The sequence below is a fragment of the Chrysoperla carnea genome, chromosome 5 (genome assembly GCF_905475395.1).
Source record: "Chrysoperla carnea chromosome 5, inChrCarn1.1, whole genome shotgun sequence".
Taxonomy (NCBI): domain Eukaryota; kingdom Metazoa; phylum Arthropoda; class Insecta; order Neuroptera; family Chrysopidae; genus Chrysoperla; species Chrysoperla carnea.
In genome coordinates, this window is record NC_058341.1 from 48,303,087 (window position 1) to 48,319,698 (window position 16,612).

The 16,612-nt window shown below is 29.0% G+C and overlaps 1 protein-coding gene and 1 non-coding gene across 2 annotated transcripts; both read left to right on the forward strand.

Moving 5' to 3' along the window:
- The first annotated feature begins 4,454 nt into the window (after nucleotides 1–4,454).
- Nucleotides 4,455–4,527, forward strand: Trnak-uuu. The gene has a single exon. It is a non-coding gene; the product is annotated as a tRNA-Lys (tRNA).
- Nucleotides 4,528–7,885: 3,358 nt separating this feature from the next.
- LOC123301210 (N-acetylglucosamine-1-phosphotransferase subunits alpha/beta) lies at nucleotides 7,886–14,377 on the forward strand (the record flags this gene model as incomplete). Its single annotated transcript, XM_044883945.1, has 8 exons — nucleotides 7,886–7,906; nucleotides 8,032–8,261; nucleotides 8,324–8,503; nucleotides 8,844–9,695; nucleotides 12,115–12,289; nucleotides 13,602–13,795; nucleotides 14,029–14,192; nucleotides 14,364–14,377. Coding segments are annotated over 8 exons (1,830 nt in total), but the record flags the coding sequence as incomplete, so codon positions are not given.
- Between the last annotated feature and the right edge of the window lie 2,235 nt (nucleotides 14,378–16,612).

Below are 16,612 nucleotides of genomic sequence, written 5' to 3' on the forward strand. Positions count from 1 at the left end.
ACCATATTTTATCAATATTTTGTTTTTTAGTTTAAAATTAATTTAAGTAAAATATTCCGATTAAAGCACAAACTTGTATTGTACTAAAAGGTAAAAAATAATTTTGATTCTCTTAGGTACTCATATAGGATTATATATAAGAGCTTTAAGCGCTCATATCTCTCCTATATACTCTGATTTTGCTAGCAGGCATCAAAAAGAAACTCATTTTCTCAAGGAACAAATTCATTAATATGCGAATATACGAATTTTAATTGGTTAACGAATCATTTTGAATTTCTTGAATTACTTTTCTATATTCTTTCGTTATAGCATCCTAAATCGAAAAATGATTTTTATTTTTTTTAACTAAATAAACAGACGTACAAATAATTTTTTATTTGTACATACATATTTGGTTAATAAAAAAATGTATTTCTTTGAAAAAACCGAAATTCAACTTTTCAAAAAGTCTCTCTTCAAACTGCAATAAAGTGCATGTTGTATAACCAAGTATATTTGATTAACCAAGTCACTGACGAATAATTTGTTGTAGGTATATTAATGAAACTTAAAGGTCTAAACTATCTATATATTTGGAAAAATTTATTAATGTTTTCTGGGCAGAAAAACCTTCTTCTTAAAAAAACCGACAGTTTTGTGTTCATATCGCGATGAGACATTCTTAAAAGAAACTTTTAGGATATGTACTAAAGGTATTCAAAAGCTCAAACTGTGAGACTGAGGTTGGGATAAGATTACTGATTTTTTGGTTTTTTTTTTGAGAAGGTGCATTATGTTCAGAATACCTGTTTACGGATTTTTATATGCAAAAGTTGGTCCAAAGTTTTTTAATTAAAATAAAAAATAAATTTTGCACAATCAAAACCCTTCAAAACAAAGAAAACAAACAAGAATTACATGAATAGGTACGCGGTCGGCTCAGTGGTCGAGCGGTTTAAGGCGTTAGTCTTTGACCATTTGGCTACTAACTAGGACGTTGCGGGTTCGAGCAGCGGCAGTGTGAACAATTATAATTAATGGGGGTGCAGAATTGATCACATTGTCGTCGCTTGGATAAGAACGAAGTAACCGAATCCACCCACATCAAAATGTAATTGTAAATATGTATGTAGTTAAATAAATAAAGATTAACAAATAATGATGTGGGTGGATTCGGTTATAAAGCGTATATGTCAGAGAAACGGAAGTTAAACTCCATTATTATTTATTTATTAAGAATAGGTACGTACGCGTTGAATAAAAAATAAAATTATGAGTAAAATGCTATCTTAATAAAAGTAAACTATAAAAATAATTAAAGAAAGTGAATTTAATTTGAGAGGAAGGGAAATATGTTGATTATTATTTTATATATCCGTTGAATGAGGTGATCCGTGTGTAAAGGCAGGTTTGGTAACTTTTTTAATGCAACTGTGTTTCCATTTCCATTTCTTCTTGATCACATAATGAGTTATAATAATAATTATTAAATTATAATGATTATATTATATTATTATGTATGTTATAAAATTTAATGGCTAAAAATTTTTGTTAAGCGTGTAGTTGTGTAGGTTTATTTTACTCAAAATTTAAAAATAAGCATACCTATATTTTTTTTTTTTAGCTTTGCCATCAATGACGAATTTGCTGTCGTCATTGACGACGTATACCATTTCGTGCAGAAAAGAATATTCAAACTTAATAAAAAAGTACAAAATGTTTTTCTAAACATATTCGAAAAGTTGAATATTAGTATTGATTTATTTCATTTTATTAGCCAGTAGGAGGTAATAATGAAATTTCGATTTTTGCCTCAATTTCCTAGATCAATTTTTTGTATCACATAAATACGTATTTCTACTATCATCGAAATATGATTCGAAAAAATCTGAGAGTTTGTACGTTTGTTCGTTCTCACACTTCTTTTTCTCTGGTCCAAGGAGGTACCTAATGTAACGACATTGTGATTTTGTTTATATCGAATGTATGTATATTCGATAGATACGACTTTGATTTTTAAACAATTATTATCTAAGCGACGCTTGATGTTTGCACTTTATCATTGCGGATAAAATTTCAATAGTGCGTATATTACACTTTAGGGAGCAAAAGTAAAGAATGTTCCAAATCTCATGTTTATCACAATGCGCCAATGAAGATGAGATCTGATTGTGAGACATTTTCTACTTCTCTCCCGTGGTATGTATACTATTTTTCTGCTTGGTGCACCTGTGGCATCTGTTTTATCTCATGTTTAGCCAATAATGTTGCTTCAATACACATTGGCCGTGTAACGCTAATCTTAATAAGTAACACGTGTTACTAAGTACTTAGTGTCGAAAAAATTCGGATGTGCGATGATGCGGTTTTTATAAAAGAGTTCCATGTGCCGCTTAAAGTTTAACATAGATTAAGAGGTCGGAATAACAGTTTTTCAATAATATTTCCCTAATAGTCAAGCTCCCATATTTGATGCTAGAATGAAATTATTGATGGGTCACAAAGGTATTATCAGGTATTATATTTGGTATTATTTTCTCTAATTTTCAACTCCGTTAACAAAAAATTATCGGCTTTGACTGGCACTTGGAATCAATACTTTTATATATATGAATAACTCAAAATTTAGGGGATATACAATTGCATTCGTGACATGGGCTAGCGCCTACACTAATAAATATCAAACGATTACAATGGAAGGCTGAATATATGTTGATTTTATGACATTGTTATCATTTTTATTACTATTTTTTAAATTATTTGCAATTTAAATAATTTTAGATGTGAGAATATTAGTATTGATTTATTTCATTTTATTAGCCAGTAGGAGGTAATAATGAAATTTCGATTTTTGCCTCAATTTCCTAGATCAATTTTTTGTATCACATAAATACGTATTTCTACTATCATCGAAATATGATTCGAAAAAATCTGAGAGTTTGTACGTTTGTTCGTTCTCACACTTCTTTTTCTCTGGTCCAAGGAGGTACCTAATGTAACGACATTGTGATTTTGTTTATATCGAATGTATGTATATTCGATAGATACGACTTTGATTTTTAAACAATTATTATCTAAGCGACGCTTGATGTTTGCACTTTATCATTGCGGATAAAATTTCAATAGTGCGTATATTACACTTTAGGGAGCAAAAGTAAAGAATGTTCCAAATCTCATGTTTATCACAATGCGCCAATGAAGATGAGATCTGATTGTGAGACATTTTCTACTTCTCTCCCGTGGTATGTATACTATTTTTCTGCTTGGTGCACCTGTGGCATCTGTTTTATCTCATGTTTAGCCAATAATGTTGCTTCAATACACATTGGCCGTGTAACGCTAATCTTAATAAGTAACACGTGTTACTAAGTACTTAGTGTCGAAAAAATTCGGATGTGCGATGATGCGGTTTTTATAAAAGAGTTCCATGTGCCGCTTAAAGTTTAACATAGATTAAGAGGTCGGAATAACAGTTTTTCAATAATATTTCCCTAATAGTCAAGCTCCCATATTTGATGCTAGAATGAAATTATTGATGGGTCACAAAGGTATTATCAGGTATTATATTTGGTATTATTTTCTCTAATTTTCAACTCCGTTAACAAAAAATTATCGGCTTTGACTGGCACTTGGAATCAATACTTTTATATATATGAATAACTCAAAATTTAGGGGATATACAATTGCATTCGTGACATGGGCTAGCGCCTACACTAATAAATATCAAACGATTACAATGGAAGGCTGAATATATGTTGATTTTATGACATTGTTATCATTTTTATTACTATTTTTTAAATTATTTGCAATTTAAATAATTTTAGATGATCAATTAATTCAGATGATCAACAGTAAAGAATTTTCTACATTTCTCCAAAATGGCATGCATTGTGGCTTGAAAAATGACCATACAAGATTATTTTTACAGTAATCTGTTAAAGTATAATATGTAGAAGACTCAATACAATAATACGTATTTAAAAAAATTGCATAATTTTTAAATATCACATAATAAGATATTTATCACCTTTTAATTAAGCTTATTTTATTTTTCTAATTATACAATATAATATAATATGTGTGTTTACATTAAATATATACGTAAAATTTTTTATAAACAGAGGTGAAAGTACTTTTTGATACCGGATATAAATCAGAAGAAAAAAAAAACATAAATATCTTATTTAAAATAATCATATTTCATCTTATTTAATTGGCCTTGGATTTGAAAAATACATAAAACATTTTTAACATTAATAACTGAAAATTTAAAATCGATTGCACAAAATGAAAGTGTTCATAAATGTCTAAATTTGAAAAGCATGAATGATCAAATGATCCTTTAGATTTTATGAACTTAAATTAAAATAATGTTTCAAAATTTATATCTCAATTTCTTTATTGTATAAAAAATTCATAAAATTAGATAAATTTTTCAATGTAATCTAAAACATTGAATGTATATACAACTAGCCCGGGTAGCTCAGTCGGTAGAGCATTGGACTTTTAATCCAAGGGTCCAGGGTTCAAGTCCCTGCTCGGGCGATAATTTTTTTTTCAAATCTGTTTATGATAATTATCAGTTTAGCAAAGTTACAAATCAAATTTTGGTTTAGAAAAATTCTGTGCAGCTGTCTGACGTGAATATGATGAAAGTTTTAATTACAACCGAACGAATATATTCCCCCAAAAAAATTTTATTCATGGTAGTAGTATTATCACGATATCTATCGAAGATTCTACGATTTTTTATTCTGGGAAAATCACTAATGACGTCAAGCACTTAATATGGCAGTCATAAGCATAGGCATGCTAAATCATAAAAAAAAGTATTATATGGAATGATAAGACTATTAAATGGACGGGATATTTTATCATAAATATGTCATCCACACATTTTAACAGTATTGCTGTAAATTACTATGATTTCAATCATGTACATCTATTTATTCAACAGAGTAAAATTACAAATACAGAAGGGAACCACAGTTAAAACTCAGATAAATATGCCAACGAAATTTCAGAAAGTCCAATGAGAGAAATAGTTAACAAAAAATATTTCAATTACTGACATGTGTACTTTGTTATTGAGCTATGCTATTCGATCTCATGATTACTAAAAATGCATTACCCAACCAGTTCATATAAATTTCGCTAGTTGAACGGCGTAATTTAGTGAAAAGACGATTCTGTTAATTGAACGGCTAATAATTAAGATATTTGACGGAGACATAAAGATGACTCAATTTCCAAGAAAACACTGTTAGATGAAAAGGTTGACCAAGAAGACAGACACTACGCTGACTGGAAGACGAAGTGATCAACTAGAAAAGGATAAAGACAGTTCCACTTCAATTTTATTTCGAAATTTCATTTGATTTTCTTCGAGACGAATCTTTGGCGTGTGTTCGTGGATATATTTTTAATTTGTTCCTTTTTGAAAGATTTCCATTTAAGATATTTTTAAAGTAACATATTTAAAATTATTTAGGTTAAACACACCCTTCGGATTACATAACAGTAAATATGCAATTCATAAAACTATATAGGCATATAATATGATCTGAAACAGTTACTATTTATAAATAATAAGAATAAGTATTTCACGACTTTGTTAAACATTGTAAATTGATTATTTACTTATTAGTTATCATACTTCCATCCGTTATTACAAAAATCAGTTCTTTTTAAAGGAGATCTCCTACTCTACCTCGGCATATTTCTATTAAAGTTTGTATTATCATTTGAAAACTTTAAATTAAATCTGCTAAGATTGAAATTGTCCAAAATCGGAGCCTCCGTTGGTGAAAAGTTATTGATCCGAAAGTTTTATATTTCGCAAAATAAATTGTGCAATATGTGCAAAATGTTGTCTACGACCGAGAGAGGGCAACAGACAATCCGTATGGATTTTCATAGTATTGTTTTTGACGTACGGGCAACCAACCGAAGAATGTAACAACAATCTTATTTTCTGGGTTTTTCGGGAGCATGTGCACTTGTATCTCTTTGGAATGTGAAAGAGAAAAATGAAATGAAGTTACTTTCTTTACTTTAAATGAAAAGCTAAACAAAGCAACCGAGTAATTTGACGATATACTTGAATTTCAAAATACTCATGTGGTTTAAATTGATTAATAAACTTTTTTGTCGCCAATTTTTACAATTTAACCCTGGCGCTAGACCTAACTAAACTTTTTGGCTGCTAGGTGGAACCCTAATTTGGCGCTCAAAGTCAGCGTCAAGTTATATGTTATCATGAAGTTACATGTTTTGGATTCAGCTCCATAGTGACGTAAAACTTCAACATTGGGTGGCGTTAACCAAATTGAAGCCAGCATTTGCTGTGTCACATTCTATAGTGAATTATGATTTGTTAACGTCAACGTTTTACGTTACTTAACGTTTGAATTGAACAGAGCATTTACTTGTGAGATCATCTCACAAATATAATCTCTTTAAAACATCATGACCGTCCTACTTTTTAATACGTTTCCAAGAACTTTATGTTCAATATAGATTTGAAAAAATAAATTCTTCACAACATTTTTTAAACACGCATAAAATGAATACAAGTTTTATGATTATATCATCTGTTACAATAAATATTTTATAATGTAATAAAATATTCGCGGAAGTGAAAAGTTGAAATATCTGAAATTATTATACACCAAAAGCCGGTTCGCTTGTTTATGTTCAATATGTTATATCACATCGGTCATTTTCGGTTAATTATTACTTGAAAAACATTATTTTAATTTAATATGTGGGTATTGGAAAATACTTTACAATTTTTAATTATTTAAATAAGATAATTCACCTTAAAAAATGATTTGTTACAGCAATCGCATTAAAAATTGATAAATTTTTTATGTACAATACTCATACAACCTCTATGTACAGGCCTATTTATTCGGAATTTTTATTGTTAAGCTAACAATGAGTATAGTCTTCAGCGTCTCTAGTCAAACTCATTTTAGTTTGTACTTTGACTCACAGATGTCTCTCGCAGTATAATTTTAAGCAAGCGGCTTACAATCTATCCAAGAATCGTTCCGTAAATAAGGTCAAAACTATCCAAGACAAGGACATTTTTCACAAAATTTTGAATAAAAATTATAACCAAGGGATAATTAGTCGATATCGTCAACTAATAATCGATCAAAGCGGTTCAATCGTTATTACGGATGTCTGTTGACCAACAGCTTGAAAATTGCAATTTTTGCGGTATCAGACTATGGACACGTTGTTTTATCGAATGCCAGTCAAAATATTTTTACATTTGCTTTTTATTTATAAAAATAACAAAAAAATCAGATGTTCATCAATTTTAATTTGATTTTGCGGTGTTTTCTGAATAGCGCAACTGCTCAATGTGTTCAGCTACCTACTAACTATACTTACATAAATTTTTAACAGCCAGGAGTCAGAGACTTCAAAATTTTAAAATTCAGTCCAACTTCAACATTTGACCTAATACATCGTATATAGAGGTCAAATTATTTAAATTTACGCACGATTTGATACAATCTTAACCAGTTACTTTCTTCAGAACTATCAGAGAAAGTATATTGGACTTCCATAGGATATCCATTCACTGAACAATATTTTTCAGATAAAATTCTTAGAATGTTCGATATTAATAAATGCTAATTAATTTAATCACTTACATAATATTTTTTTCAATAAAATTTTGTCAAAACTGTTAAATTTACTTTCTTATTTTCTTATTTAAAAATGGCGCCGATTTATATGTCAAAAAAATGCCATTCAGCAATAATATTTACCAAAATGTTTTCTTATTTATTTAGCGATGCGAATTAAAAAGTATTTAATAAGAGTGATTTTAAATATTTTATTAAAACCCCGCTATATAATTTGTATAATTTTCATAATATTTTTTTTTATTAGCTACTTTACAAAGGTATAATTTTGATAATTAAATTATTGCGGTTTAAAAAAAAATGAAAGTCTGCAAATTTCTATTCAATCAAAACAAATGAAATCTCAATTTTTTTCCAACGCGTGAACGTGATTCATTTTTTTCAGGTTTTATTCACCGTATGTGAAATTAACAGTGAAATAATTATCAAAAATAATAAATTTGTATATAATTTAAAAGATGAACCAATAGACGTTGTTTATACATGGGTCAATGGATCTGATGTCGAATTTTTACAAAGTTTATATCTGTTTTCCAAAAGTACTGAATATAAAGATAATAAAGAGACTTTAAAGTATCGTTTCGATGATAAGCATGAGTTAAAATACTCTCTTCGGTAATAAAATTCTAAACTTCAATCCTTTTTCAAAAATAAATAATTTGTTTTGTAAATTATAGATCTTTGGAGAAATTCGCACCTTGGATTAATCATGTTTATATTGTAACAAATGGACAGATACCCCATTGGCTTAATTTAGAGTATGATAAGGTTACTATTATTACACATGAACAAATTTTCCCGGATTTAGATGATTTACCAACGTTTTCGAGTGCTGCTATTGAAAGTCATCTTCATAGGTAAACGTCATTCATATCATTACTTATTGTTGTTTACTTATAATTATGCATACAATATTCATATCAATTGATGGGATTCCTTCATACAACATTTACAGAATACTTTGATAATTTTCATTCATAGTATTAGTTATTCGAAATATATCTCTAACTGTTACTCATTTTTATATCAATAATTTAAATGACAATCATCGGGTTAGGCTTAAATTGTTTGATTGATTGCCAACAATTGATGTGAATGGTGCCAGAATTAAAGTTCCAACTCATTTTTCTGGCTAAATACCGGTTTTACAAAATCTATAACTTGAACCTCTTGAAATTAAAACAAAATAAATTTCAGCATACCAAATTTATCAACACATTTTCTCTACTTTAACGACGACATATTTTTAAATAGTCATATTTATTTGGAAGATTTTGTAACAGAAAACAATGGCTACAAAATCTATTTATCATGGCCTGTACCAAATTGTAACGAAGGATGCCCATGGATTTATATTCATGATGGAATGTGTGATACCGAATGTAACGTAGAACTATGCTTATATGATGGATACGATTGCATCAACAACAAACCCTCAGGCGAAGAATATAATTTCATTGAAGAAATCGAAAATCAAGAAAAGATTTTAATAATACCTGAGGAAAATGTTCCAATGGATATCGAGAATAAATATTATAATAATACTTCATGGAAATTCGACACAACGATAACACACGATAAAAAGCATAAATTTAATGAATATATAAAAAAATTTAACGAAACAGAGAAGAATTTTAATAAAACGGTGAAGAATTATAATAAAATTATAATGCAACGTAATAAAACTCGTCGAAAACGTTTTCAAAATTTACAAAATAGTTTTTTAGCCAAAAATAACACTTTAACGGTGCCAATAAGCGAGCATGATGCTTACGCGATGTCGTTAATTCATGTAAATAATATTTTTAATTTAAGATATATTTTTCAATCACGTCGAGCTATAGCTCATATGCCAATTTTCTTAAATAAGAATATAATCCAAGAATTGTTAAGTACGTTTGATAGTGAATTTAAGAATACGTCGAGGAATAAGTTTAGAGCGAATAATGATATGCAATTTGAGTTTAGTTACTCATATTTTTTGATACATGAATTGCGAAATGTTAGTATCGAAGAGATATTTGAGTTTTTTGATACTGATCTTTCTGGGTAAGATTTTTCTTTTCTTTTGTTGAACTTAATACACCACAAGCCCATGCTGAAATTTTTCGGGTGAAATAACCAAACCAGGAAACATGTTGAATAAGATGCTCCTATTTGTAAAAGTAAGTTTAAGCACCATGGCGTCAGTTTTGCGCGGTACAGGTGAGTACTGGTGAAAATATGGATGTCACACCCTTTGGTATCACACCCCTGCACCAGAAAAATATGTAGGCGTTGCTGGATAATAACTCTGCATACATATTTGAAGCGAATAACATAAATGCCGTACAGAAATGAACACGTAGGGCTTCGGAAATTGACGGAAGATCAGAGTTAGTATCCACCAACGCCGTGCATATTTGCTGGTGCAGGGGTGAGACTCCAAGGGTGTGACATTTATATTCTCACTTGTACTTACCTGTACCACGCAAAACTAACGCCATGGTATTTAAAGTTACTTTTACATATAGGAGCATTTGAACTTGATTCCTGATGGGTCATTACCTGTACAGATAAATAAATACATTTAAATTTATGAAGTATCAATTGATTTTTATGTTTTTTGGGCTTTAATCTTATAGTCTAAGATCCCAATTAGGATCGACCTTCACCCATCTGTTTACCGGATGAAAGTTATTTTTTATGAAATATAAAATGTTAACAAATATCCCTGCAATGGGTTGCCTAAAAAAATGTGGTCCAGACTACTTTTAGTGAAAATATCAAGAGTAAAATTTTTAGAAATTTTTCACTGACTTTCATATCTAACGAATTTTGATCTACTCGAAAGTAAAAGCCATAAAGAATATGCAGCAGCTATGCTGTCTGCCTCTTTTCGTTCACTATTTTCGCATTTATACAAGTTGTGAATAGTAATTACGTTCATCTGTTAATTCATTGCCTCACATATAAATAAAGATAATTTTATTGCAAATACGGTGCTATATGATTGTCCACAAAATATCAGTCAAAAAATAAAATTTACAAGCTTTCCAAGTTTTGATATTTTTATTAAAAGTTGTCTGGACCATATTTTTTAGGGCAACCCACAACAGGGATATTTGTAAATATTTTACATTTCATAAGAAATAACTTTCATTCGGTAAACAGATGGGTGAAGGTCGACCTTAATTCGGATCTTGTACTATTAGGAAATTAATTTATTTCAAATCATAAAAAATTTTTTTATTTTATCGATCCCTGGTGTGCATTAGATTTTATCGATACGATTAAAAAGATAACAATAAATAAAAATTTTGGTGCCTCTATTTTAGGAATAGGTAGGGTTCAGAAAATCCAAAAAACACAAAATTCCAGTTCATTTGATGATTATTAGATGAGTAATTCTCAATATTTCGTCAAAATATAGAGCTCATATAGGAATCCGATTTTTGTATTTTTTGAATCAAAATAGTTTCATAAAAAAATCGAGAATGATTTTTTGTCTCTAATTTCGAAAAAAACTATTTGCATAAGGTTTTTAAAAAAAAATATCGTCTTCTTTTGATGATTGGATACATAGTTTCTGAAATGTATTGCATAATCCTATACGAAAGGCGATTATTTTGAACAATTTTAGGAAATTTCTGCGAGTATATGCATCATTTCAGTGGAGTCAAATATCATACTTTCATTTTGACTATACATGGGACATTTCGCCAGATGGCGTACGCCGAAATGTTGTCTCATCTCCGTTTTGTTAAAACAATTCGAGCAAATCGCAGTATGCAACATGACTGACTGCTGATAAATATAATAATAGCCTTTTAAGTTTGCAATGATGGTATAAGATCTGAACAAGAGCTAAACCACATCACACACCCACGCCTCGATGGTTATTAACCTTAGCAGCATACTTACCCGGCTATCACTGTTTGGTAGAAAATAAAAAGCTTAGGGCATGTACTTGGTTCAATTTGGATTAAAAATGTAATCCGGGGCACTATAATTAGCTTTGGTTCGGTCCTCATTTGCCCACGTTCATCGTCAAAATCGAATATATCAAATATTTTTCATTTTTATTAAAGGAGTCACAAAAGTTACCTAATATTAGAGTAACTAGAGGACTCTCTCAAAAATTTATGTGAACTAAGTCACGTTGGTTCCCAACGGAACCAACAATCTCTTACATTTGGTTCCGATACCGATACATTTTTTTTGAAAATTTAATCCTGTTTAAGTACACATTGTGTCTACATTCTGATAGTGAAAGCTATGTAAATTTTTTCCTAGGACTTAATTGCGAATCAATTTTATACTTTAAAATTTTTATTACTGAAGATTTTTAAGCTGTCAATAGCAAATGTGCTAAGTTTTCGAATATTTTGGTATATAAATAAATAGAAAATCGAAAAATAAAGAAATAAATATTAAAGAAGAATAAAATATTGACTGAGTTAAATTTTTGTTTTGGTATTATTTCTAGAACATGGTCTGATAGAGAAATACGTACTTTATTAACCCGCCTACATGATCTACCTCTTGATTACGAAATGATTAGCGAATTAGAAAATATATTAATCAATTGTTCAATTAATATACAATTTGAAAGTCTTGTGCCAAGCACGCCTCAATATGAGCGTTATATTGATTCAAAATTGGTAAGATAACATTGCTTATAATTTTTCAGATGCATATATCATTTTATGTATATTAATAAATCAATTATGCAAAATCAGAAATGTAAAAGTACATTATTACGGGTTAGTACGTAATTGTGGGAGTTTTTTTATTGTAATCCAAAAATAAGAAACACTAAATCGATTTTTAAATAACACAGCCTCTAAAACTTAAATATGAACAAAAAATTGATTTTTGAACAAATCTAATCAATTAAATGCTCGTATTACAAATGTGTTATAAGCAGTAAATACCATAGATTGTTGTGAGATAATTATGGGATTAGATCGCGGGACAGCTTGTTAAATGATTAATTAATACATACTTGTAACTTTGTGAGTACCTTTCTTTTTGCAAGTCTATTAAATTTTCTCTCTACGACTTTCGAAAGTGCTGTATTTTCAAAAAATCATGATAATCTCATATTTAAGCTATCGGTGTGGAAAATCGATGCAGGGAATTTGTTGGATACCATGATCACTTGATAACATTAATATTTTATCAAGTTAGCATAGTGTGCGACAAATTCCCTGCTTTTGAAAATGCAACACTTTCGAAAGAAGTAATAGAGAGAAAGTTTGGTAAACTCGCCAAAAAGAAGCCATTCACGAAGTTTCACGTTTGTATTGATTATTTAACAAAACGGGTGCTGTCCCGTGGACTAGATATGTTTTTTTTTTATTTGCATATAATTCTAAAATACTGTTTTGAGAAATATTAAGTATGTTTCTAACTCCCGGCTTAACGAGTAAAGTTTTTGCTTATTTATGTAATTCCGAGAGTGTCACATTTAAAGGGAAGATACTTATGTTAAAAACGTTTTTAGTAAAAACTTTTTACTATTATTAAAAATCAGAAAATTAAATAAAAGTATCTTTTAATTTAATTAATTTAATATTTAATAACGATAATATATACGTTTTGGCTTCCAAAAAATACTTTCATTAGATGAAACATATCTTTTTAATTTACCTATAATAAGTGAATATTCCGGATTTATGCACTCTCCATTCCTGAAATTAGGTTCAAAGCCAAATTTTAACACGGACAAATACGAATAACAGAAAATTAACGTTTGCTACTATTAATAAAGACTTTAGGCATGAAAAAATGTACAAAATGAATTATCAATTATCATTTTATACAACAGAACAATTTGTATGGTATTTGTATTTATTTTAATAATCATCCTGAAAGTGCGTTATGGCTAAACATCCCGTAATATGGTACATTTACCTTGGTTTGATTTTTTTACTGCAAGAAAAAAATTTAATGAATGATTTCTTATTTTAGCCAACAATTTCAAAAGAATTAGTACAACGATGTAGACCACTAAAACGATTATTATCGAAAAAATATTCAAAAGTGTCAAAATATAAATATGAAATTTTAAAGAATTCTCATAATGAATTTGTGTCGTTTAAAATGCTTACATCGAATTTAACGCATGTTGTTGGTAATTTAGATGAAATTCGAAAATTTCCTAAGTAAGTTTATATCTTCTAAGGCTTATCCTCTCCTTCTAGAATCGAGTGCTAGACAGCAAATCGATAACGTTGACTCATTCTTCACTCTTTTAATGAGATATCATTTTTTTATCTCCAGTTGTAAGTTAGACATCTAGTTTATTCTATAGGATTTACCCTAATAAGTGAACATTTAAAACGAAAAATTTTAACATTGAAATTTTGTAAATTATTTCGGAATTTTTCATTTGTAGGAAATTTGTTTGTTTGAATGACAATATGGATAGCAGGAAAATTGAAGAGAACAATTTTGTACGAACAATATTAAATGATTTTTATTTATCGTTATTTCCACATCCTAGTAAATTCGAGTTGCCAAATGCATATCGGAATCGTTTTACAAATATGCAAGATCTCCGTAATTGGAAATTAAATCGTTATAAATTAAAAATTTGTATTTATATTTTAATAATGTTTTTCTTTGGTTTTTTATTATTTACGTTGTGTAAATTACGTTATTTTTATCGATTAAAACGACATTTTTATTTTTAAACGAAAAAAATAATACTAGTCTTTTTTTACTTTTAAGATTTCCTTGTTTAACTCCTTCAAATCCTTAATAAGACATTTATTATTAATAGTGACGGAAGCAGAAGCTTTGGTGGCATGTTTCATTTTTATCGACTCCAAAAATAGGCGGGGGAAATGCCTCTATTTTAAGGAAAACCGTTTTGGGATATATCTCCATAACCGTGCACTTTAAACCAAAAATGGTAAGAGTCTTTATTGTAGATAATTAAATTTCCTATCTTTGTTGTGCAATACTTTTTTTTTAATACTTTACGACTATGACGATTTACTTATTGCTAATAACTTTTAAATCTACAAATTTTCTATATATTCTTTTATAGTGTAATGATAAAAATTCAATAAATATATGAAAAAGTGTTAATGTTTGTGACATAATTAGCAATGAACAATTTGCTTTCTTACCTGCAAAAGCAGGGATCACCCCTTGAAATTTTTTTGAAGATTGACAAAATGGGTAAGAAATTTGATTATCTACAAAAAATGTTGTTACCATTTTTGGCTGTAACGGTTTTTTTCAAAATGGCGACACTTCCGACCGGCATCCAAATTTGTAAGGATTTTGGGCATTTACATTCAGTTCGTGATACTGAATCTATATAAATAAAAAAATACTTCCTGTAATTTAATGCAATAAAAATTCTCTGTAGTCTGAAGTATTTCTATAAGCTCAGACATATATTTTTTGGAGTTTGCATATAAAATCTAGGTATGGAAATTATATGAAAAAGTTATAAAGAATTCAAACCATAATTTTTTTTAGTTATTTAATCTTGCTCTTTACGATGGTGTATTTATATTTTCTTTTCAGCTTCCGTTTACCTTAAGACCAACATCGGTGCCAGTTTATAAAAGTTAATATTTATATTTTGTGTATTCTCGTATTCAATTTCAATTAAATCACACTTGAATGGACTAAATTGCATTTGAATAATAAGAATATAATGATCTCAATAATACCTTTAATCAAATACAATTACTGGGACAATAAAATATTAAAGATAGCAATAAATTATGAGGTCTGTTCGTACTTTTTCTATCGTCTATAAAACATCCGTTAAGCAATTTCTAAAATTGAAATCGTATTATCGGAAGACGAATACATATGCTATAAAGATACAAAGGACCGAAGCAATTTTTTAATATATGCTTTATTGCACATACGTCCAACTTTTGTCTATTATGTTGAGTCAAATTGTCGAAATCGTTAACTTGTCGCCACATAAATAGTACAGCTAAGATGACAACTTTAATTGTAAAATAGGGCTAAACTCTTCGCACAATTTTCGTATGATAGTAGTAATAAATACTGGTATTTCGAAAACCTGAATTTTACTTGGTATGCATGAAATTAGGCGAAAGAAATTTTTTATCAAATTTTCGAACCTTAATTCGGAATAGATTTTAGCCAGGGGGTTGTTTTTGCTAGGCCAACATTAGCGTAAAATAAAGTTTTCATAAAAATAGAAACAATTTTTAATCGAATTTTCACGGTTTTCTGGTAGGGTAATTTTTTGTGCTTTTAACCTAATTTAGTTACTCATGATTATTTTTTGAGTTTTTTTATTTTATTGTGCAATTTTGTCTTTATGGTCTAAGACAGATTTTTATAAAATTTTATTGATTTTTAAAAATGCCTATCATAGTTTTTCTATCGAAAAGTGTTCATGATTATTTTTAATAATTGTAATTTTAATGAATTTTTTCCATTAACGGTTTTTTTTCAGGGAAGCCTATACCAATATTTTCGTAATTAAATTTTTATACCATGTATATATGAAATATACATAGTATATTAAGTTTAGTCCCAAGTTTGTAACGCTTAAAAATAATGATGCTAGGAAAAAAATTTTGTCGTAGGTGTTCATAAAATCACCTCATTAGTCCATTTCCGGTTGTCCGTCCGTCCGTCCGTCTGTGGACACGATAACTCAAAAACGAAAAAAGATATCGAGCTAAAATTTTTATAGCGTACTCAGGACGTAAAAAGTGAGGTCAAGTTCGTAAATGAGCATCATAGGTCAATTGGGTCTTGGGTCCGTAGGACCCATCTTGTAAACCGTTAGAGATAGAACAAAAGTTTAAATGTAAAAAATGTTCCTTATCAAAAATTAAACAACTTTTGTTTGAAACATTTTTTCGTAAACATCACTGTTTACTCGTGAGGGCGCCAATTAGGCGGAAATTTTATAATATGTACTATACTTGATTATCAGTTATGTGTGTGTCATATGTTTGTATGTGTAATGT